The sequence below is a fragment of the Aplysia californica genome, unplaced genomic scaffold (genome assembly GCF_000002075.1).
Source record: "Aplysia californica isolate F4 #8 unplaced genomic scaffold, AplCal3.0 scaffold00176, whole genome shotgun sequence".
NCBI classification, from domain to species: domain Eukaryota; kingdom Metazoa; phylum Mollusca; class Gastropoda; order Aplysiida; family Aplysiidae; genus Aplysia; species Aplysia californica.
This window is the reverse complement of record NW_004797446.1, coordinates 876,322-901,321: the sequence shown is the minus strand read 5'-3', so window position 1 is coordinate 901,321 and position 25,000 is coordinate 876,322. Positions and strand designations below refer to the sequence as shown.

Here is a 25,000-nt window from a genome sequence, read left to right as displayed (position 1 = left end):
CGTCGTGACACATATTATTCCGTTTTCCAGTTTCGTGACCGCCAACTCGACGTGCCCGTCGCAAGACCTTACGCTGTTCAGCTACACCAGTCAGTCCAACGGGGGCAAATGCTGGATTCTGCAGGGCTTCCAGGAGGTGCCCAAGTTCAGCGTTTGCTCGTAAGTTGGATCTTACATATTATTATAGACCTACAATAAGAGATAAAACAGCTGCTACCCTAAGCTGACTCTAGCATCCCCTCTAATCTTCGTCGCTTATATGACCTTTTTTTAAAAAAAAATTTATTCGGGGTTTGTTTTGTTTTTTTGCAAATGCCGTAAAACTCTTACAAAAGTGAATCCCGTATTGCCATATGTTACTATAATGGAACAATTCTTTCATAGGTTTATAAATCAATGCATTTATGTTTGTCAGCATTTTCACAGTTATTTGGTAATCACGTATTCCCTCTCAAGCTTTTTAGATAATATAAATAGTAGATTGGTGGTTATTGGGGGCTTTTATATGGTTCGCTCCTTCTTTTGATATCAAACATCTATCGTCCTTACCTTCCCTCCTTCTTCCTTATGTTTGTTACATTTTTGTAATCTTCAGCACTAATATGACCGTATTGTTTTGCAAGTGTGGTAAAAATCTTAATAAAACTAACTAAGATAAATAGTAGTTGTCTCAGCAACATAAGACTCAACTTCTCCTCTAGTGGGATAGCACTATTCCGTCACAATCTCCTCTGCGTAGGGGCGCAGTATCTATCCAGAGACGTCTCCGACGGAGATAGACCAATTAAATTGCTTTGTGCCTCTAGACCAAGTGAAAATAATCTGGGGTGGGGGTGGGGGTTACAGGGGGGTATGCCCCCCCTCCCTGTTTGAACCCCTAATTTGATATCTTGCAGTCAGTTGAGTTTGAAATGTTCTTTAAAATAATTGATTTTCTACAGTTTTAGGGGCTATACGTGTGATCTGCAGCAAATAATACGCTGTTTGACCGCCGCCCCCTCCCCAAAAGCAGTGCATCTGTATGCAGGAGTGCGTCTCCGAATAGTTCCTGGGTGCTCGTCGCAGACGTCCTCGAATATCTTCTGCCGCATAGGGGTGGCATCTTTTCCTAGCAAGTTGCTCGCTGTGTCTTCTGTCAAGCTCTCTTCTGTAAGACCGTCCGTGAATGTTATGTCAAAAATCCATCAAAATCCTTTTTCTAAGCTAAGTTACAGTCGAATGGAAATAAAAATCCAAGGCAAAAAAATCTTCCCCACACAGGAATCGAACTCAGATACTTTTCGTACGACGGCGAAGAGCATACCCGCAACAACGCAGACATCAGGAGGCCTATTACTTGGGGGGGTGCCTTTTTTGTTTGTTTGTTTTTTACGGTGCTTAGAACTTCATAAAGTCACACGAGCGATCAGTATTAATGTGTCTGTTACTTCTATTTACGAATTCATTATAGAGAGTACGTCACCCTCTGATTTTCAGGACGAAGTCGTGCGTTGACTGTAAACTCAAAGGCCATGAGAAGAAAAGCGGCTACAAAGACTGGAACACCAACAACTATCACCCCAACGACCGCTACCACCCCAACCCCCACGAGAACAACAGGAACGTCACCGTGAACCAGTGCATCACTGAGTACCGAACAATCCAGGTATGTTATAACTCATCACTGAGTACCGAACAATCCAGGTATGTTGTATCTCATCACTGAGTACCGAACAATCCAGGTATGTTGTAACTCATCACTGAGTACCGAACAATCCAGGTAGGTTGTAACTCTTCAGTGACCTGTAGATGTATGCCACTGTTGTGAAATCAGGCACTCGTCAAATTCATGAAATCTAAGACAACGACATTTTTCCATTCCGTTAGGCAGTTTTAATAGTTTAAAAAATTGTTTTTGTTGCTGGGGGGGGTTTTGGGGGGTGGGGGTTGTTTTTTTCTTTTGAATTTTGTTTTTTATTTGTTTGTTTTGTTTCGTTTTGTTTTTTCTCAATAACTATTGTTATGTTCATTAAAAAACACAGTTATGTTCATTTTGACTGAAAAAAAAACGTATATCAACAGCACACAGAAGTAAATCTACAATTTTCAAGGACTCTCAAGCTTTGGAATTCGACAAACTTTAGCGGCCATTTTCTCACTAATATTACCTCTGATATCGGGCGACCCTATCTCCTTCAATCATAAATACCTCGACTTCTATTCAACATATTATTAGTATGGGTATTTTTTCATCAAAAGCAAGACAAATGAACAAAGTTTAAGATAATACCAATAACTCTATATTATACCCAAAATTGACGAGCGTCTGATTTTACCGTGCCGTGACATATTATCCATTTATCCTCTCCCAAACTGTTTGTCTGACTGGATTAATGAGAATGTTTTAGAAGATATATTGCAACTTGTGATATTAATTTTTTTCTAGTTAATAAGGGAGAATATAGTATGGCTTTCTTTACATTTCTCTTGTTGGTACAATTAACGTAGATGGAAACCCCGCAGCATCGAAAACATTGGCACTCACTGGTAAACTTGAAGACAAACGAGACGGAGCAACCTACTTGGACAGCCTGAACAGGTGGATAATGGGGAAAGATAAGGATAATGTAGACTTTTTAATAGCATCAGTGTACTAACTTTACTTACTGCATCCGTCATCTTGTACCTCTAGGGTGCCGAGGCGAGAAAGAGCTCCCAGTCTTCAGCAAGTTTGATGGCCTGGCTAAGTGGGATATTGTTTGTTTTCAGGGTATCCTTCACACCCTGGATCCAGGTTTTTCTTTGTCTTCCTCTTACCTTGTATCCTGATACTTTTCTGTAGTAGGCTTTACTGGCAAGCTGGTGAAGTGCCAGACGTGTGAGATGTCTAAACCACCTGATTGTTTGCCTTCGAATGAAGTGGAGGACAGGTGTTGTTCCCACCATTTCTCTGATCGTGTTGTTTCTGACCATGTCCGTCTGGTTTTGTTGAGAGGCTCTCCTTAGACATCTCATCTCGCAGGTGGTTATCGTACTTTCCGTGTCAATGTCTGGCTTTGGTAGGTCAAGGTGGGAATGACAATAGAGTTAATGAGCTCCTCTTTGGTCTCAAAGAGGATGTAAGGATGTTTGAGGAGTGGGGCAAGCTGGTAGCTGACGCTGTTAGCCTTTTGTACACTCGTCTCAATTTCTCTGTTGAGACGTCCGTCTTCCAAGAACACGGTACCAAGATGCTACAATCAGTGTAAAGGAATGAATGGGGAAACCATGACGCCATTGTTTTCTCGGATCTGGCACGTGATTATGATTAACACACTAAAGACATGCGTTCTTGTCATTCGGACAAAGCTTGAAAAGAAATATTGCTATAGGGGACACTTTAGAAAAGAAGCATAATATAAATAATTTTTCATTATCCTGTTTTCTTTGTCTGAATTCTTTTGTAAAAAGGGAAGCAACAACATGCCTACTTTGGAATACATTTATTCAAATTCCTGGTTCGAATTTCTCCTATTTTTCTTCTCGTCTCATGGCGTTTGAAGTTCTGTATCTATCATAATAATATTTCTGGACCGTCCTGCTCAGTTCGTCTGTCGGCACGTACAGATTTTCTTGTAGCGTCAATAGGGTGGGCTACGTTTCCTGTGTCAGGACCCTGTGTGCCTTCCAGTGCTCAAGGATGTGTTTTCACAGTTTGCTCCGCTTCTCGACACAGACATCAATTTGATAATTGTAGTACATGTACATGTAGTTGGTTCTGATTGGTGCATGATCGTTGAAAAGGTGACGGAACATGGCCATTTATTGTCTGCAGATCGGACGTATGCATCTGCTATGTATTTAAAGAGTTAATGTTAAGGAGGTCAGGGCAGGAGAAATGTATCTGGATGCTTGTTTATGTATCTTTTTGCGATATCTCTCTCTATCTATTAACTATGAATTAATTTGTCGCACACTCTCTTCCTTTGTTTCTCTCCCGAGAACACTCACAAAAGCACATACGCAAATACAATTCATGTGAGGCATCCTAGTGAAATCAGGCGTTAGTCAAAATTATTTTCAAAAACTGGCATTTTCCCAAACTCAAGTTTTGGAATTTGACAAACTTTAGCCGCCATTTTCTCATTAATATTACCTCTGACTTTTGATGAAAAAATACAGTTACTAATATGTTGAATAGAAGTCGAGGTATTTACGATTGAAGGAGATAGGGTCGCCCGATGTCAGAGATAATATTAGTGAGAAAATGGTGGCTAAAGTTTGTCGAATTTCAAAGCTTGAGGTTCCTTGGAAATTGTAGATTTACTTCTGTGTGCTGTTGATATACGTTTTTTCTGTCAAATTAAACCTAACTGTGTTTTTTTAATGAACATAACAATAGTTATTGATAAAAAAAAATTTAAAAATAAATAAATAAATAAATAAATAAAAAACAAAAATCAAAAGAACCCCCCCCCCCCCCCAAAAAACAAATTAATTTAAAAACCTGCAACAAAAACAATTTTTACCTGTTTTTTTGTTTTGTTTTGTTTGTTTTTTTGCTTTGGGCTCAACATTTTTTTGCGTCCATTTAAAAACATATCCTGCATGGATTTTGTTTAAAAACGTTGATCAAAAGCACAAAAAGTGTTTAATTTGTTGTTTCCAACAACACTAAAATTTAGAAGTCGCTAAACGTTAGCAACCATTTTCTCAATAATTTTTATTCAGACACCAGGCGACCCCCACCTCTTTCAGTCACAAATATATCTCGACTTCTGTTCAAGATAGAGGGGTATATTTATCATCAAGAGCAAGGCAATATCAGTAACACAATAATATATCCAAAATTTGATGAGTGCCTGATTCCATGACGTCATGACACAAATAACCTTAATGCGTTTGAAGCTCTCTTTCGTTTCTCCAGAAGAAGAATAGGAATAGCCCAGTTTGTTAGTATCACTTTTATTGTTTTTCTCACAAGTAGGGTAACTCTGATTGCAAAGTCCGTACTTTTTCGAAGCGGGCGCCACGGAATTTGGAGGACACTTTTTTAGTTGGCTGTAAGACAGGAGTGATCTATCTTGTTATGCACCATCTTTGTTATTACTTACTGTCATGATATTAATTTTCGCAGGTCATCGCGTACTGTGAGAACGAGCAAATCAACAAGAAGATCAAATACGAACGTATCATCATCCCCCTCTTCTGTTCTTGCAAGAGCATCGACTGCCAGAAGCAACAAGAACGACACGTTATCCATTACTAGAAAACACGCCAAATTACGAGCTGTATAGAATAATAAGTATTATATACACGCTCACCTTTGGACGGTTTTCTGTCTTTGGTCTGCATTTTTAAACGGAAGTGAGACCCAATCGTGTAAAGAAACTGGGTGCAGGATAAGTAAAAAGTCACGAACGACACAATATGCAGTTAAGCGGGGTGTACACTTATTCAACTAGTTGGGGGTTTGCAGAATCTGATCAGATCGAATGGTCGGGAGGATAAGTGTACTTTTCACATGGAATAAATCGGTTTAATGACACCTTTACCTCAAGATTGTGTGGCTCTCCCGAGCAATTTGATCAGGATAATGTTGATATTATATTTTAGCACAAAGGATCTCGGGCTCTGTCGAGGTACAACAACATTGAACCAGTACAACCCCTTTGGTTAAAGAAATTTTATTCTAGTGACGATTTGGGGGCAAGAGCAGAAGCCCTTCAGACTAATTCAAGCTTCCTATAGTAATTGCGGGATGTTATGTTACCTCCCCCCCCCCCCCCCCCCCCCCCCGTTCCTCATTCAACCATTCCTATTCCTTCTTCTTTCCCCTCTGGCCCCAATTAATAGCCTTGTACCAGGCAATCTTTACGTTTCTCGTCTTTCTACGCTTCTACTCTTGGAACACCGGTGACTCTTTCAGAATAAACCCTTGATCTTTCTACTGCTTTAACAGTAACCATTATTTTCATGGAAATGGGGAGTCGTGTTTGGATTCTTGTCTGCACTTTTGAACTTTTCCTAATTGTTTGTACATTTCTCATCAATATTATATTATTGAATTTTATACTGTCGCAAAATAAAACTTCTTCGATTCTTCGAGCCACTGGTGTTTGATTTTTTTTTATTTTGCTCTCTCCCTTGAATTGGGAGTTTTGGGTAGTTGTGGTGAGGTTCTGGTGTGATTGGCAATTGTTTTACCGTGCTCGCAACTGCATGAGGTCATATCATGAGCGCGCGGGACACATTTAACATTTTCAGTTGGTAGGAAATATTGAATTTTGCCCAGGTGGAGGCCGAAGCCTATTCTTATCGATTTTGGAAATTTGGACCACTAAGGGATCTTTAACGTGCACAACTTGTACACGGGAACCACGAGATTTTCCGCTCTCGTACCTTAAGGTCAGGGGTGTGACTGAAAAAAGAAATAAGAAGGAGCGTTGTGTCCTTGGGAAAGGCACTTCACATGGATTTTCCTCACTCTGCTCAGGTGGAAATGGGTACCCGACCAAACGCAGAGAAAGCTTTTGTCTGTACGTGGTTGTTTTAGCGACTTTAAATGACAGCTTGCTCTGTATACTTACCAGGAAGTTGATATAATAATCATTTCAGAATGCTATAAGTCCGGTCTGCTGGGGTAATAATTTAGTTAATAGATTGTTAAGCGCATAGAGCTTGCTGTTAAGCAGGAATTTATGCTATACAAAATTAAATGCTATCTATCTATCTATCTATCTATCTATCTATCTATCTATCTATCTATCTATCTATCTATCTATCTATCTGTCAATCTATCTATCTATCTATCTATCTATCTGTCTGTCTGTTTATCTATTATTAATATTATTATTAGCCTATTATTATTATTATTATTATTATTATTATTATTATTATTATTATTACTATTACTATTATTATTATTATTATTATTATTATTATTATTATTATTATTATTATTATTATTATTATTATTTTTATCATCATCATCATTATTACTACTATTATTATTATTAAGCGTATTTAGCCGGATGCATTCATACAAACTTTTATTGACTACCTTTCACTAATCCAAGTGGGTATCTAAAGTGGCTCAAAGTGTAATATAGTTGAGCTTTGGTGATTGTCAAGTAGGCTCATTCAAATTGCAGTAACGCTGACTACTTGATTCAGTGGCACTAATAATCTAATCATTTTCGTATCTAAAAAGTACATGTAATATTAACCCCTTCATGGCCTACATCACGTATGCTGTTCGTTAGTTTTTCTTATACGGGGAATGAAGCAAGTAGCTGTTGCTTTAAGGGGAGGGGTCACAGCTGGCTGTTTTAAGGCTCGACTGATATAAAAAAAATAGAAATTTGACATCGTGCATTAAAAACTTTGAAAAAAAAATTATTCAATAATAAATCATTGCACTTGCAAGAAATTTGGCACGCCAGTTGCTTGCATGCCGCCTAACTCTGTTTACAAAAACTCTTAATGTATCTTCACAATTTTTAATTCGATGTCGTGTTTTATCTTTTAATCATGTTTTTTCTCAAAACTTTATTTTCTTACACACTTTTCTGGACTACTCTTTTTAGCCCCATCCTGGGACCCCTCCCCTTGAAGTACGGCGTTCGTCATGCCTTGCTAAGAACGAGGACCATGATGACGAAAGCCGTTCGTCATAATATTTTCCATTCGGCATACAGTTTCTACTGGAAGTATTTCATTATACTTATTACACATTCGCATTCAACGATATTTTTTCCGTATATAGAAATCTATTCCTTTTAGAGATAGTAAATTTATAAACTGGGTCTAATTGTAGGCAAGATGAAACAACTAAATCTAGTGCTATTCTTGTCCCTGGTGATCCAAAGCTGCCCGGTGAAGCACAAACTGACCCTGTGTCATGAAGGTGTTAATATATTCAAAAGAAAATGCAGTACGAATTTACTGTCATCGTTGAAAAAAAAATCTGAACTTCGTTCGACCCTGATTTACAAGATGTAATTTTTTTTTAAATAGCAGATTCAATGGAATTCGCTTGAACCGAAATCTGCGAACCTGGCGAAAGGTTGTTGTTTTTTTTCCATTTAGCCAGGTTTTTGGTTTAGAAGCTGCTCATGTTATAATAGGTCTATGTAGAAGAAAAACACCCTTTTCCGGTTTACCACTATCCTCTGATTAATCCTGTTTGGTTCTAGAGGATGCCGCTGTAGTCCTACTATTTTTTTCTTGCAACAATGGAGATGAGATTTATATACCAATTCCATGCTGTAGCATGATCTAAGCTGAAGACTGATATAGGCCTACATGATACTCAGAATTTATGTTCAGACTTTCAACCCCTTAAACCCACAAATACCTGCTGCAACAGCAGCAATAAAAGAACCATAAAAAACATGAAAAATCCAGAATAAATTGGTCTTTGTGACCAAAGCATGTCTACATACGTGTATGTATTGGGAGTTTAAAAGAAACCAAGCCCAAGTCATGTCACTCTTTATTCTGGCATATACAGTCCAACCTCGTTACACCGCCTAACTTGGGACGAGCATAAAGTTGGAAGGATCAGCGGGGCTAGCGGTATAACAGTATGCTGAATCGACCTACCGAATGTTATCTGGACAAGTGGTAAACTGGTAGAGACTAACGACAAACTGTGGCCAGTTTTGCCTCTCTTAGATAATAATATGCCTTGAACAGTGGAAAAAAAATAATAGCAACCAAATGTAGGCCTACAGCTCCAACTAAACTTTAACTACTCGTACTGTAAGTAAATTCAAATCGAAAGAAGCTAGGATCAGAAGCTAGGCAGTATATTGAATCAAAGACCCTGCGGACGTTTTTTTTTTCCTGATTGATGCTCGTCAGTCCTAGGGCGGCCCCTGACCTCTCCAGTAAATTTGAGCGTGAACCCTCACGACACATATATAGGCTACGCAATTGCGGACACAGAAATTCAAGTTCTCCTATACACACGCAATTGTAGGGACACATTGAGTCTTCTTTACGCTCAGTGTCAGGTTCGCACTGTCGTACCAAACTGGAAGAAGGGACATCGAATCTACAAGAAAGGCTACTATTGAGTGATTTGAAGGAAAGCCACCTTGAGTTACATTTCATTATGTTGCTATGCAACCTCGCGTTTTCTGTTTTTCTGAGGCAGTTTTCAGCTGAAAATCTGAGGAATCCAAAAAGTCAGAAAATTTAAAGAACAGTTGTTCTGGCTGCACGGATGTTTCTGAACTTCTTATCTCAAGAAAAAGGTAAAAGAGTGAAGACTCAGGTGATTTATCAATTCTTATCCTCTCACCTAACCACGTTTAGGCCCGCGACAGAAAAGGGGAAACATAATTAAAGAAGAGATAAATTAACGGAATTGCGTGCATAGCAAAGTATGAAATCTTGCATGCAGTTGCGTGCGTATACCAAAAAAAAGAATTGTGTTGGTGCCCGCAATTGGGTGCGTATAGCAAAAAATGTGTTTGTATGTACGTACGTATAGAATAGCAAAATTGTGTTAAATTGGTGCACACAATTGCGTGCGTATAGACACTCCCATAACCCTCACAGGCGCCCGTCAGCCTTTTGGTCGCTGGCTGATACCTGGCCACGCCAGATGTTAATTTTGATTTCAGGCCGGGCTGACGCCGATACTTTGAAGTTTCTCCATACGAGTTTAAATCTTCTTTCCAGTTGTTGTTTTTAAAGTATTGGCCAAATCCTTAAAATAAAAGCATTTCATAATCAGCGCAAATAATGACAAAATCGGCAAGCGCCTAAGAATAGGAGAGATTACAAAAAAGTGTATGGGAAAGAGATTATCAAGTAGCCACTGAGTGGGCGCCGTGCGCCGTGTGTAGAGTGAACCTCTGGCGGCACAGCACCTATCAAACATCTATCGTCCTTATCTCTCTTTTTTGAAAAAAAAAGATGATATAAAGTTGCTAAAGAATACCCGCTCCCTCCAACCCCACCAAAAAAAGCAGAAATTGTCAGACACAAACATGCATTAAAAAAGAAAGAAAGGCCTCTTTGCTACAAACTGATACTACATCTGTAGCAGATTTTATTTCAATCACTGGCATTCTTTCTGTAAAGGATATGGGGTCACAAAAAATGAATTTGAATTACAAAGTTCATGCAAATGATGTGTAACAGCAGAGATGGAAACATTTCTTTGGTACAGCCTTCGGACAGAACAATAACATTCAATAAGATATGTCTTCATTGATTGGAATTCCTTGCTGAACAGTAACCATGAGAAAAATTCATTACCACAACAAACCTACAAAATTACAGAAACACACAAAATTATAAAAGATTCTTTGTATTTAACCTACATAAAGGAAAGATTACTCTATCTCGCTGATTTCGCTATGTGCCTGCTGAACTGTGTATAGGCCTAGATGTTCTTTATTTGAAACTTCACATTCCTCAACATAGCATCACTTTAGGAGACAAACCAGGGAAATATTCAAATGTGAAGCATCATGATACAATCAGGTGCTCGTCAAAATATTGAAATCGAAGAAACAGGCATTTTACGCCAGTTTGTCAATTTTTATCGGAGTTTTGTATCTTGGCTCAACACATTTTAAGTCAATATGAAAACACATTTCCATGTGAATTTTACTGGAAAACATTGATTAAAGGTGCAAAATGTGCAAATTTCCAGTCTTCAAGGACTCTCAAGCTATTGAAATCACCAAACTTTGGCCGCCATTTCTCGCTTATTTTACCTCTGAAACCAGGTGACCCCCCACCTCCTTCAATTGCAAATATCTCAACTTCCATTTAAGATAGATGGAAATGTTTTTCATTGAAAGCAAGGCAAATGAATAAGTTAATAATAAGCTTTCAGATGATACAAATAACTCCACGTGCCCAAAAATAAACGAGCACCTGATTCCACTGCGTCATGACACAAAAGTAATGTGACATAATGTGCTTGCCTGTAAGTTAAAAACTCCACTGCCTTTCATTCAACACGCTACAAGCAATGGGTTTGGCCATCCTTTCAATATTCCAGTATCAATATCTCATATCGATCTCAGACTTGTCCAACTCCTTTAAAGCATTATATACACAATCCATTCAATCTTAAAATGAAATCCATAATCATACACATGATTGTCATACCTTTTTGCAGAATATGGACATTGACAATTCTGCAATCTTAGTACTTCTTGCTGTTTGGTATTCAAGCATGCAACATCTAAAAATCATTTGACATGTTTAACGGCCTCATAGAGACAATTTAAATCATTTAAGGGGCAGGCTGCTTCAACCTGCCTGCCTGTCAGGGTCACCCTGGGCTGAGAGGGAAACGAAGTCCTGACGACAAATGAAGATACTTTATAAAGTACCAAACCACTTAGCCATTGAACTCATGTCTTCTGTGCGTCAAACTACTACACCACAGACACTGGTGCAAAATCTCGTTCAGTGTGATAGAGAAGAATCAGTCAACAGCACTATTGCAATAGGACCTGTAACACCAATCAAACATACCACAAATTAGTAATGCTTGAAACTACACTAATACTGTCCTTTAAAAGAAAATAAAAAGCACACGTAATCATTTTCCATCATGGGTGGGGAATTCACATCTTCTGCCTCAGACAGTGAAGACCCTAACCATTATAAGAGGAAATCAGTGAGAGAGCAAGTGAGAGAGAGAGAGAGAGAGAGAGAGAGAGAGAAGAGAGAGAGAGAGAGAGAGAGAGAGAGAGAGAGAGAGAAAGAGCCAGAGGCAGAGAGAGACAGAGGCAGAGAGAGACAGAGAGACAGAGACAGAAGTCAGATTATGAATACGACAAGATGACACTAGCGACACTGCTTATTTGCGACGGTCAGGGAAACATGTAAGACAACTATATGGGAGCCTCTCTCGGCTCAACAAGGATCTCGTTGACAGCGACGTACTGAGGCTGTGACACAGTGTACACAATGGCCGAAGCCACGTCGTTCGGTTCCAAAGCCTGAATCTTGCTGCCAACATCAAACTGCTCAACTGCCTGCAAAGACACCAAGACAAGAAGAAGAGAAATAAGACATGGACAAAAGCAAGATATTGAAGTAGGAAAGGGGAGGGGCGAAGGGTGGGGGTGGGGGTGGAAGGTTAACAAATAGACACCAGCAGGAGGGGGAAATTTCACTGTCAGGTGTATATATACAATTCTTTGAAAATTCGAAATTAATACATGTATAGGCAAAGTGTTTTTAAGCCACCATCAAAAACAACAATGATTCAAGTTTACTTTCTATGACCTACACTTAACAATTAACATTTATAATTGTGCCTTGTGGGTAAACGTAGCCAAAACACAGAATCAGTTATGCACTTCACAACTCGATAGAAAATCAAGAGCCTAAGCTTTCTATACTAGGTATGTTGAGATGTACACCGAAACTTCACTTGCACAGCTCTAGGACGATCTTTTAAGAGAAGGGTAAGGGTACTGTAAAGACAAATAAAAATCTAGAACACCTTTTTCAGAAGAGCAATATTGTCAACATGAATATAAAACATATATTTAGTAATGAATTGGAATGGGGTTAAGTCTATAGTGAGTGAAGTAGCAAACAAATCACAAAAAGGGAGATGTTAATGCCCTATAAACCATTTCCCTAGTATAGATCAGTTCATTATAAACGATTAATACATTTATAGCTTTGAAAAAACGGTCACTCATAGAAAAATTAGAATCCACAAAAAAGATTCTTTCAAAGTTCCTTTTACACTACACTTCATCATATTTCATTTCCGCTGCTAACCATACCTCTTTATCGGTGGAGATAGTGATCAGCGGTGTCTTTACATCTCCGGGCTGGACACAAGTCACCCTGACCCCTGACCCCAGGACCTCATGCCTCAAAGCTTGCGACAAGCCCTCCACGTAGAACTTGGTCCCGGAGTACACAGCCAGGCCAGCAAAACCCTGAAGTTGTGAAAAAGATTGAGTGTAAAAGTCAACGCTGATACCAACACCCAATACATGGAACATGTCCACAATGGTCATTCTTCTTCTTCTTCGTCTTTGCACTGCCCTGCCGGATCTCAGGGGTAGCAAACTGCTGGTTCTTCATAATATGTGACTGTTTTTCCTACTTAGTAGTGTCCCTTGCCTTCTGGCAGCCACATTCTAATTTCAATAGTATTCTGTGTGTTTTAATACTGACTAGAGTATTTTCAGTTTTGGCTGGAATATCTCGTATGTTGAATTTTGTTCCGGTCATTTCATTTACCAGACAAATTCAACTGCTGGTGTTGAATCTGAAATCTTAATTTCAACTTTCCATTTCATTTCCATCAATAGCTTTTAAACAAAAAAAAGCGATGCCAACAGACTTTAAGCCCCACCAGTTATTGGCTAGCCAGATGATAAACCAAGCTACTTCTTTGTGCTTACTGAATCACATAGTCAGTCTCAGGACGAGCGAGTGGGAAAACTTTTGTAGCAAGTTTTCGTGCCGACTTGACAAAAAAAATGACTGACTGTGGACACTATGGAAAGAGGCTGCTATGGGCAGGTTAAAAATAAAGGAGCAATAAATGGTGTAATGGAACAGTGGTCATTAGCACAGGTGACTGTTATGGAGAGGTGACCTCTAAGGCTGGTTCTACTGTATTTCAGAATGACTGACCAGGAAAGTGGGAAGCCATGGAATAACATCAATGGGCTAGGAAAAAGGTGGAACGTGTTTGTTTGTGGCCTATACCCTGATCCAGGGGGACAAAGGATGATGATGATGACCAAAAAACTATCTGTTATTAAGTATGGTAAGATGTTGTACCATACTATTCATTCTCAGTAAAAGCTGTTGACAATGTATGTAAATCCCAACTAAACTAAGAACATTAATGCTAGCATAACAAAATTCACATCCACATAAGTTTTTGGCTACAATTAGAGTTTTTTTCCTTTATGTTGTTATGTCTACAATAGCCAAGACACTTAAAAGTACATGTATACATAATTAATTAATCACTTATTATTGTCAGCATCAGAATAACTCTTCATTGATGAAGAACCCAGAAAGAGTAACAAGTTGTTAACTCTGTTAATTCACTCAACCAAAAACCAGAAATCTTTATCTTCAATCTCGAACATTTGTAATACTTCCAGTAATGACATAACGACAATAGTCAAGTTTTCATTATTCAGAAAAAGTTGCACAAAGAGGTATAATAATGATATAAGAGATGTAATAAGAAATATGATATATGTATATGTGTGTGTGTGTGTGTGTTAGTGTGTGTGTGTTAGTGTGTGTGTGTGTGTGTGTGTGTGTGTGTGTGTGTGTGTGTGTGTGTGTGTTTGTGTGTGAGTGTGTGTGTATGTATATGTGCCTGCATGCTGGAGTATGTATGTGTACGTGTACAATAAAAATGCTCACCCGTCTACCGGCATTAGAAGAGATGTTCACAATGTGGCCTCTGCCTCTCTTCATCATCCCATCAAGCACAGCCCCAATGGCATTGGTAACACCCTGGAAGTAAATCAATAATACCCTGCTCACACCTATATCAAACATGCTTTAATTAAAATGTTGTATGCATGAACATGGTACAAAGGGCAGCAGTGATGGTCAAGCGGTTAGTGCGATTATCCACATGAAAATATACACAAAATCAGTGGCAATAGCTTCTGTCTTCTTTTCACACCCTTACTGGATAAAATTATTTGTTTTCAAATGAAGAAAATAATTTTACGCCATGATAGCACATAGTGTCTCACTATATTTGAGAATATGAGCGATTGAACAAAAATTCTTTACAGAACATACCAAATGACTCATTCTTACTAACTACACTAAGAATTGACAGTACAAGTCAAAAGAATGCCCCTCAATAAAAACTCGCCTTCTGCACAAGTAGTCCCACTGTTTTTTAGTGCCTCCCTTGTACAAGTAATCAGGAACACGAGAAGATTATATCTTTTAATATTCACTCCTGTGCACAGATGCATCGCTTTTGGGGGTCAAACAGCTGTATTTTTTGTGAAAAATCATGCATATGACCACTTAACTAAAATCATTTTCAAAACAGTGTCAAACCTAATTTTTCAAAACACCAAATTATGGGAAAACTGGATTGCATGCATCCCCCTCAATGATACCCCCCTGATAGGGCCAAAACATAGAAGGCTATGACACAATTAGGCTTAGCATAATATAGCTCGAATAAAAACAATTTCGCTCAGTGTCACAATAAATTACCTTGGTAACTAATAAGGAAGGTTTTGTAACAGTGAACCAAAATGTCGCATACGGAGAGTGCTTGATGTACATAGCTCTTGATCTAAATATTCAGTCAAGTGGGGGACATTCTCTTGACTTTTGCCAAATTAAAATATAATAAAAATTTAAGAAAATCACTGTGCACCAACTGACCTTACAGTTGACGTCAATCTGTCTCTCCCATTCATCTTCATGCATGTTCTTCATCATTGTGAAGTACATGAGCCCGGCACAGTTCACCAGAATGTCCACAGGACCCAGGGAAGACTCTGCTTGGCGGACCAAAGCTTTCACCTCAACAACAGAAAACGTGATACACTCATTACTAATGTTACTATTAGTTTTACAGCAGAATAAATGCTGAAGACATGAATATAGCTGTGTATATTTTATAAAATGTCCAATATTTCACCAATTCTGGTTTCTTCAGTAACCCAATGTTATTCTAAGGAAGACTATTAGTAGCAGAAAACAAGGTTCTAATACTGATTTCTCTTGCCATAGGAGAATATAAAATTAAAACATACCCTCTCAAACAGAAAGAGTAGCCTGACACGCAGTTCAAATATATAATTCCAATATTGAGTATATTAATACGAATCCAAAAAATAAAATGTACATAATATGTGATTCCGGAAAGATCTGTTAAAAATGTTTCACTGTCAAAAATACAAATAATGCCATGTCTTCCTCGGACATCACAACATTTTTTTTTACTTTGCATTTTGGTCTCTTGTCCCTGCCTTTGCGGGGTGGTATGTTAATGAATGATCTTATTCATGTCAAACAATCATTGAACACGAGCATGTGAGTCAATAAGTACAATGATATTTCATCACTAAAATGAAACAATAAAAAAATATGAATTTCAAAGATTAGATCTGTCGATTTGAATTTCATTATTCAATCAATTCCCTTTTTCTAGCTAGTGTAACCTATTCTAATTTAGAACAGAGTTGGTACAGTTCCCAGTAGATTACTAATAATAATAGATAATCGATAGCATTTGTATAGCGCAAAGTCCCACTCAACAGTATGCTCTATGCGCTTTACAAACTATACCATTACCTCAGCAGACCTGATACAATTCTGAAACAATCTCAACTTCTTGGAAAGCATACAGTGCAAGCTGCCATTTATAGGCCCTAGTACACTAACATACTGACAAGATCTTCTGCTGTCTACTACTTACTTGGTCTCTGCTTGTCACATCTGTCTTCACAGCGATGGCCTCACCACCTTCGTCATTGATTCTCTTGGCGATGCCCTGGATGACTTCCTCCCTGCGGGCGGCTAAGGCCACTCTGGCTCCTGCAGCAGCAAGCGCCTTTGCAGTGGCTTTGCCGATACCGCTGGAAGCGCCTGTCACCACGGCAACACGGTCTGCCAGTGGTTGATGGACTGAGGAAAATTATATGAGAAGATTCTCTAAATGTTTGAATTTACCGAACCTCCCCAGTGGTATAATCCAATTATCAAACTGCGAGAACATTTTACTGGTGAATTTATTATAACACGCAAGTATTTTAAGAATTTTAAATGTAGGTGTTTTTAAGCCCCCATCAACATGATTTAGATCATTCAGGTGCCGGAATTGTGCGTTTTTGGGTGTGTGTGTGTGTGTGTGTGAGTGTGTGTGTGTATGTGTGTGTGTGTGTGTGTGTGTGTGTGTGTGTGTGTGTGTGTGTGTGTGTTAATGTCTGAATGTGTTTCAGATTTTGTGTGTATGTGTGTGATTAAATTTAAGGGGCAAAGTGTGCACATCTGAGTAAATAAAAAAGAATCCACACACAGCTGTATGTATGAATGACTCATGAGCGCCTGTGAGCATACTAGTACATGAACTTCCTTGGACATAAATTAGGACAATAGAAAAGCGGATAACAACTTCAATGCAGTAGCCTTTTCGGTGCTAACCATAAATTTAAACAACACAAACATTTTCCTCTCTCAATCATTGAGAAAGATGTTGGCTTTAAGAACTGTAATCTGTTCTGTTTTTCAAACAGTAGGCCTACTAAGTACCAAAAAACCAACAACAAAAAAAACCAAGATAAGTTCTGCAACAAACACAAAAATGAAGTGTACATCTTTTAACATATGAAATGCAGCCAGAAAGGGAATTGAGCGGTAGCGAGGATAGTGCAGTGAATTGATTGTTTGTTAAACAGGAATCTGATGATGGGTGGTCAAGATGGGACTATAAAATATCATAAATATTGGAATCACTCGTACTGCAAAGGTATACAAGTGAAAAACAGTCTGTTGATGCGGAGGATTCTGTTTCCCATCTGTGGTCTCAAGTGTGTTCTGGGTTACCAATCATTTAGACAAAAGAAATAATTCTTTAAAAGCCATGGAATGTTAAATTCAAGATATTAGGCTGTGAGTGTGAGGAACTCGAGCACATTCTTTATTTCACAAAATCCTTCGATTATGAATGTTTCTATACACCATCGTTGAGCTTGTGATATTCAATAAATGTGCACTTTGAGCCACATAATAAATTAATATTATGCAAAACTGTCACAGACCTGCATCACACCTCATCATTTGCATGCAAGAGAGAAAAACACCTGTTCCACTGAACTGATAGAGACTGAATAAGAACAAGCTGGAAACCATTCAACAATGAACTATTATTGAATTGTATTCTATGGTGACAGAAAAGTAATGATAATGAAATAAAAAATATGTCAAATGGTTGAAATTCAAATCCTCGTGCAATTCTCTCAAAAGTTTACAAGCAAGAGCAGTATACTTCATATGTTTTCCTCATTTTTGTTTCATTCTGTTTTTAAACAAAGAACAACGCAGGTAAGCTAACATTAGTGGAGATGTCATGGTTGGAGTGTTACATCTAACTCCACACAATTTAATTTATTTCAAAGGTAGCACATTATGGCCTCTTAACAGGGTAACAGGGTAAAAGGAAATTATCCACACAGAAGAGAAAAATATTTTTAAACAAAATTAAGACCCAAACAATTTAAAAGGAGGCAACACACGTTTATAACCTGTGCTGCTTCAGCACATAGGAAAGTTGGGAAAAAAATATTTTTTATCAGTATCGACTGAGATTATAACTAAAAGACTAGTAAAGCTATGAACTGTTCATATCAGTTGCCACAGAGTCACTAGTTCAGGTACATCAGCACAAACATATTGTCGACCAGCTGTTACAATGTACTGAGCTCAACATTTTAAAAATATTTTATTTATTGCAGTTTCTTCATCAGTTCCATGTGCCCAAGAAAAATATTGTCAAAAATCAAATTTTAAATGAAGAACCCCCCCCAAAACGAAAAAAACCCCCCAAAAAACATAATTATTTTGAGTACATTTGTAAAAAAAAAAGAAAAACAGTTTTTCCACTCTCCTGTAAAGTTTTGCTTTGTGGGCTAAGTAAATTTAAACAGCTTGCCGATGAATCCAAAATATAGTAGTAATATCAGACAGTGGACGGATAGGAATCCTTGCATAGTAGCCCGTGGGTTGAGCCCAAACCACATGGCATGTAGCACAAATCAGAAAAATAGGAAAAATTTAATGGCAAGTGCATGCATAATTAAAGTGAGTTACTTATCACAGTTCTGACTGGCAAACTGATAGAATGCTTTCACAGTAAGAATTTAAAATGTGTCTTGGCGACCAAAGTGAAAAAAAAGTACTAAAAGTATCCTTTTGACAAGGTATTAAAACTATAATAAAAAATTTTTTTTTTTTTATTTAAAGAAGAGACATCAATAGACAAGAGAGAGTTGATCAAACCTTCTAAAATATAATAATTAATACATGGTCTAAAATAAAACTTTATTTTCAGTAGGCGTATTTTGAAAGGTGCTTTACTATATTAAATAATTCACTGCTGTACTGATATTTTCCTTCTTTCCCATATTATGACAAAAAATCTTGTCTCTGTTTCACAATATTTTTCTTTTCCCTCATTTTCCAATGGCAGGGATGACATTACAGAAAAAAACTAAAAAACTCATAAACAACCTTTAGAACCTAAACATACTCAAGTGGCTGTATGATTATTAAAAAACCCTTTATTTTTAACCAGAGAATTTGCAAAAGGATATAAAAATAGTCGAGGGTAATTGTATGAGTGCAGAATTCTTCAATAGGAACATGACAATAAAGAAGTTGAAAACTAAAGTAGGCCTCGGCCTATGTCTGGAGGAAAAAATTCCACAAAGTCTGTGTAAGGAACGAGTTCAAGTCTTAATTCATTCATGATGAGAAGGGATTATTATATGAGTTTAAATTCATTCATGGTGAGAAAGGAGGAAAGGCTATTATTGTTAGAGACTGGCTTGTATTACCAACAAGATTGATATTTTGAATACATGTATTTATTTATAATGGCTCTAATTTACAACAGTCATGATATAACATTAAAAGAACTTTTGCAGTAGTTCTATATTATTAAATACTATTTGGAATGAAAGCATGCACTGATTATAACACTTTGGTAAATCAAATACAATCAAATAGATGAAACATTATGTACAGCGGGATGGAACCGTCTTTAACTGTAGCAAAAGTAACCAAATATCTCTTATTTTTTCTCATATTAATTGAAATTGCAAAAGGGATAGGGGAGGGTGCAGCAGAGGGGTAGCACATATATTATTTTTGTAACGATAAAATTTGAATTTAGTTTTTACTTTAAGTACCTAATTCTAGAAATTCTTAAACTACAGATTTTGCTCCACAAAATGTTTAAATTACAAACTAACGCTAGCTCAGTTTCACTTTTCTCCCACTTTTCATAAGTGCATATCTTGTAACTCTGCCATTTATAATATTTCTTCCTCTTTTAAAAGTAAAAAAAGCAGGAAAATTTCAAAGCATGGATTTGGAAACCAAACTCACAGTTTTGATTCTGTGTACCCCCTGAGGATGGAAGAGTTTCTTTTCTGTGAGGAAAAATCTTTTCCCTGAACACTTCATCAGCATTTACCCACAGAACAATTTAATGAATTTAGAAAAAGCAAAACTAACTAACTAGAACCCTGGGGGTAAAAGAGATTACAGTGAAATCGCAAATACTACCAAAATAGGGATGAGCATGAAACTGGTGATATAATATTAAAACTGGGGATACAACATGTTTTAATGCTGTGCTTTGTTACATTAAAGCACAGACTGATTAATGTTAATTAATGAACTGCCATGACTAGAAGAAGGACAGGGGTGGGGGGGGGGGGGGGGGGTTATAACCGGTTTTGACTCTCTATACAAAAAGTTCATCCGAATTCGCAAGGCTATCATTGTAATCAATTTCTATCATTCATTGAAAAATAAATTTGTTCCCAGGTTGCAGAACATAAAATTTTAAAATGTTTCTTATACTGTATGGAGACATTGTTCTGACCAAGCTTCCACACCACATTTAGCCTTAGACAACTTGAGGATGAAAGACAAAGATTGATTCAACCTCTCCATCTTTTTTATCACTTTTTAAAAGGCTGAGCTAGAGACGGCTTATTATACTTTAAACTAAGAACTGAAACACACACTTAAACTTTACAAAAGAAGTTAATATCATGCCAGAGAAAGTTGAGGCTTGAGTCTTCATTTGGCAGAACAAAAATAATTATATCTGATTGAACTGATCAAATTGTTCTGCAGGAATAATTCGGCAGGAATAATTCTGCCCTAATCAGGGATAATCACGTTTTGGCCTCAGCAATACTTACTCTCCAAACCGTACCTCTGCACTCTAACCTGTACTTAGAAACTAACCTTAACCATGAAATTATAAATTAAATGATATCGGTACCCTTATAGCCAAAACTGAAATCAATCGACCCAAAGCTTATTATTCTATTTTTCTATTTATAGAATGATGAAAACCAATCTTGATTGTTTCAATTTTTGGTGAAACTCGACATGAAAATTGTTCTTTAGAAAGATAGTGTCCGTGTCCGAATCCGAATAGACACTGTGCAATAAAACACAGTACATGTAGTATTGTACCCGGAGAACATGTTCCACACTTCTTGAGTAAATGGACAGCACCAGCAGCTGATTCCATATATGAATACCATGATTATGTCAAGATGGAGAGCCTCCAAAATCAAGGGGTGAAGGCCTGCAGCATCACTACTGTACTTCACTAACTGCATGTACATAGGAAATAATAAAGAGCTAGACAGGCCAAAAAGGGCAAAGCGAGGGGACAACTAAGAACTGTGTAAGAAGACAGCAGAAACACTACCATCCTTTCTCACCATCAGCCATATTGGTCAAGGCTTTTAAAAGTGTGTCTCGTCTACTTCAGGCAGGCATGCTATCACTGTGAGAATAAGGACACCGGCGTGCAAGCTACCGCTCGAGCACTATCAGCTGTTACCCTTTTTGTTTACAATTCAAATCACCCAGAGTGAATGCCCTTCTTTGCATGGAGATTTTCATAAAAGGGCTCTCACTGTGTTATTTGGCATAAAAGGAGGGATTGGTCGGTTATCTCCCCTAAAAGGGGCGTGGTGAGCTAATTCATAATAATAATATTTAGTTTTTACTTTTTAAAGGATTCTTATTATTCTCTGAGTTATGTCATTCAAGAAATGTAATCAATCTTGTGAGTTGATTTAAAATCAAGTTGTCTTTGTTTTCTTGTTGCTTGTTTTCTTCTTGGGTTTTTTTTCTCCTCCAATGTCACTTATTATACTCATATAATAGGGCACATTTTGAAATGCAGCCCAAAAATTGTAAGACAGGATTTGGTTTGTGAAGACAGAAAAGGAGGGACACAATCATGCAAGTTCAAAATCGAATGCTTCTGCTACGGAAGCAACGACTACTAGCCTATTACCATTGCTACAACAACAACAACAACAACAACAACAACAACTAACAACACAACAACAACAAGAGCAGCTGCTTTCTACTGCTACTGCTGCTGCTGCTGCTGCTGCTGCTGCTGCTGCTGCTGCTGCTGCTGCTGCTGCTGCTGCTGCTGCTGTTGTTGCTGCTGCTATGACTACTATTTCTACACACACAAAAACTACCGTAACTTTTACTGCTACTAAATAAACATTTAGATTTTAAATAATGAATTTGTCTACAGACTATAAAAGTCTAAACATAATATGTTCGTTAACATACAGATAGTGCTTTTCCTTCTCCCAAGCACACTCCTGTTGGTGAGCTCTGTGAAGTAGGTCCTCAGCAGTCGTATGTCTGTGTACGGGTACAGCATGCCCAGCTGTGACAGCAGACTCTGCATGTTCTGGTTGTCGTAGGTGCTCAGGTTGGTCAGGAACGTTGATTCACTGTTCAAGATAAATAAATACCCATTCACACCTCGGTGGTGAAGAAAATTCTTGTAAAATGCCTTTTCCAAGGACACAACGTTGGGCCTGACGCTCGATTTCTCAAACCCGTTAACTCATGTCAACGAGTCCGGGTAGCCAAACCGCTAGCATAACGGATGCCATAAGTAAAAGTAAAGTAAAGTTGTTCCAGCATCCGATCCGGGTATTGAGGATTGCTTTGTTAATGAGACAACTTCCTAGCCCTTAAGCATTATTGTGGTAGGGGGGGCCAGTTCCTTTCCACGGGCCTTTACTTCCCCAACTTGAAGTTAGGTACCCATTAATGCAGGGTGGGCAGGAGGGGTCGAAAAAAATCTGTGTCTGAACCGAAGCTCGAACCCGGACTTTCCGCTTCATGAACGAGCGCACTTACGGCTCCGCCACCGCACCCTCATGCCATAAGTGCTATGAGCAAAAGAAAATAGATTAGGTACTGTCCCAAAACTATCGTAATCTTTTCAGGGTTATCATAAGGGGCTTACCTGACATATGACTCCAATACTCTGGCCATTGTCTCTGCACTAGGCCCACTGGCACCATTTAGAGCATCCAGTTCTTCCACGACCCTGAACATGGAGGGATTGGGGAGGATATTTTTTTTTTTTTGAGGAAGAAGGGGGAGGGGGTGATTAAAGATTAAGCTATACTTATGTACAGGTACGAAGACTAGCTATAGGTGAAAATCTGGTGATGTAGTCCTTTTCTTCAAATCAGCTTTGAGTAAAACAATGACGACACTAAAAGACGGTAAACTAAATGGAAGACGGAAAACTAAAAGATGGAAAAAGGGGAAGGGGTGATTAAAGATTAAGCTATACTTATGTAGCCTACAGGTACGAAGACTAGCTATAGGTGAAAATCTGGTGATGTAGTCCTTTTCTTCAAATACCCACTGTGTAAAACAAAGACGATACTAAAAGATGACACCTGTTTAAAGAAACCACTAAATGGATGTTTCAACAGTATAACACAAGAACTTCTAAGAATTCTACACCTTCTCTCAAACATTGGTAAAGATGTAGAGCAACCCCCCCCCCCCCTCCACATCCCCCACAACCAAAAAATGTTTTTAAATTAAAAAGTTAGGCCTACCTTTTCTTCCACTCATCAAAATCTAGAAGCATCAAAGGGTAGCCATGAGTATTCATCCACTGGAAGACTTCCCTGAAAATAAGCACAGAATTATAAGCATGAACAGAATATTGAATTGTTGCACAGATGTTAAAAGACATTGTTAAGTTTTTGACAGTTTGTTGCCTAAAGTTTCAAAAATATCCCAAAGTCAGGCAGTTTTTCATAATATCCAGAACTGTATGTTTTCAAATTTGCCATTGACGTGGACTGAGAGGGATTCAACATACCAGCAGACAGAGACGCTGGATTAAAAACACCTTTCCCCACGAAAATCGAACTCACTTCTTCTGTGTGAGACAACAAAGTGCCTAAGGGCTACACCAACGATACTGGTAAGTAAACGCATGACGTATGTCTCTCAAACAAAGAAACAAAGAAAACAAAGAAACAAATAAAACAAACAAACCAAAACGTTTAAAAAAACAAACAAATATAAAGTATAATTTTGATCTCTGGACACCACAGGGGCCTACATAATCTATCAGAAGTGGAAAGTACACGAATGACAAGAAAACAGAAGACGAAAAAATCAACCCACAAAACAAAACCTGGTTATATGAAAATGGCTGATAACAATCACTTTCACATAAGAAAAAAACACCAAAATCTCACCTTGCTTTCATTGGCTTATCATTGATCAAGTGTAACGTTCTTCCAAGTGCAGAATCTGGTGTCTGCGTCAATTTGACAATAACTGAGGCAGCAAAGTCTACTGGCGTCATTTCTATGTCCCAGTCCACGTTTGGTGCCAGGCCTGTCTTGGCGCATGCTTGGATAATCAACAGAGTAAAGTCTTGTGGGTTCCAGAAAGCTTTCTTCGAATCGCCGGACAAGTTCCCTGAGGAAATGAGAACAATATAATAATGATGTTTTGTTATGTCTAAATATTGTCGCCAAAATTATAGACCAGACCTAAGCTTATAATGTATCATAACAAAAATAAAAATGCTGACACGTTACAAATACAGTCTTGCACTTATGATCGTGAGTTGCATAAAGATTCCAGAGCATGCCTCATTGAAGTTTTAAAAAAATAATGTTAAGCTCTCTGTGCAACTGATGTTTTTATCAGCATAACATAGAGTAAACAGAAACAATAGTGTGAATGTTTGTCATTTCTTTGTTTCGTTTGTTTGTTTGTCTAATTAATTATACTTAAAATTTCAGCTGTAGCGATGGACACTTTTATGTGAAACAGATTTCAATTTTCTGGTAGGTGAAACAAGACACCATTTTACCTAGGGCAGGCACCCCTCTCCCCAAACAAACAAACAAACAAACAAACTAACTAACTAACTAACTAACTAACTAACTAACTAACTAACTAACTAACTAAC

At 37.9% G+C, this 25,000-nt stretch overlaps 1 protein-coding gene across 1 annotated transcript in view; it reads right to left on the bottom strand.

Annotated features, from left to right (window-relative positions):
- Window positions 1-9,989: 9,989 nt before the first annotated feature.
- The window catches only part of LOC101855947 (linear gramicidin synthase subunit D), a gene marked incomplete in the record, with an annotated part of 47,714 nt that continues 32,703 nt past the window's right edge, over window positions 9,990-25,000 (bottom strand). Inside the window, 10 exon segments of the mRNA XM_035969738.1 lie at window positions 9,990-11,975; window positions 12,741-12,899; window positions 14,359-14,451; window positions 15,355-15,495; window positions 16,394-16,602; window positions 20,083-20,103; window positions 22,321-22,487; window positions 23,012-23,095; window positions 23,622-23,693; window positions 24,276-24,501. Coding sequence (XP_035825631.1) covers window positions 11,832-11,975; window positions 12,741-12,899; window positions 14,359-14,451; window positions 15,355-15,495; window positions 16,394-16,602; window positions 20,083-20,103; window positions 22,321-22,487; window positions 23,012-23,095; window positions 23,622-23,693; window positions 24,276-24,501 — 1,316 coding nt within the window.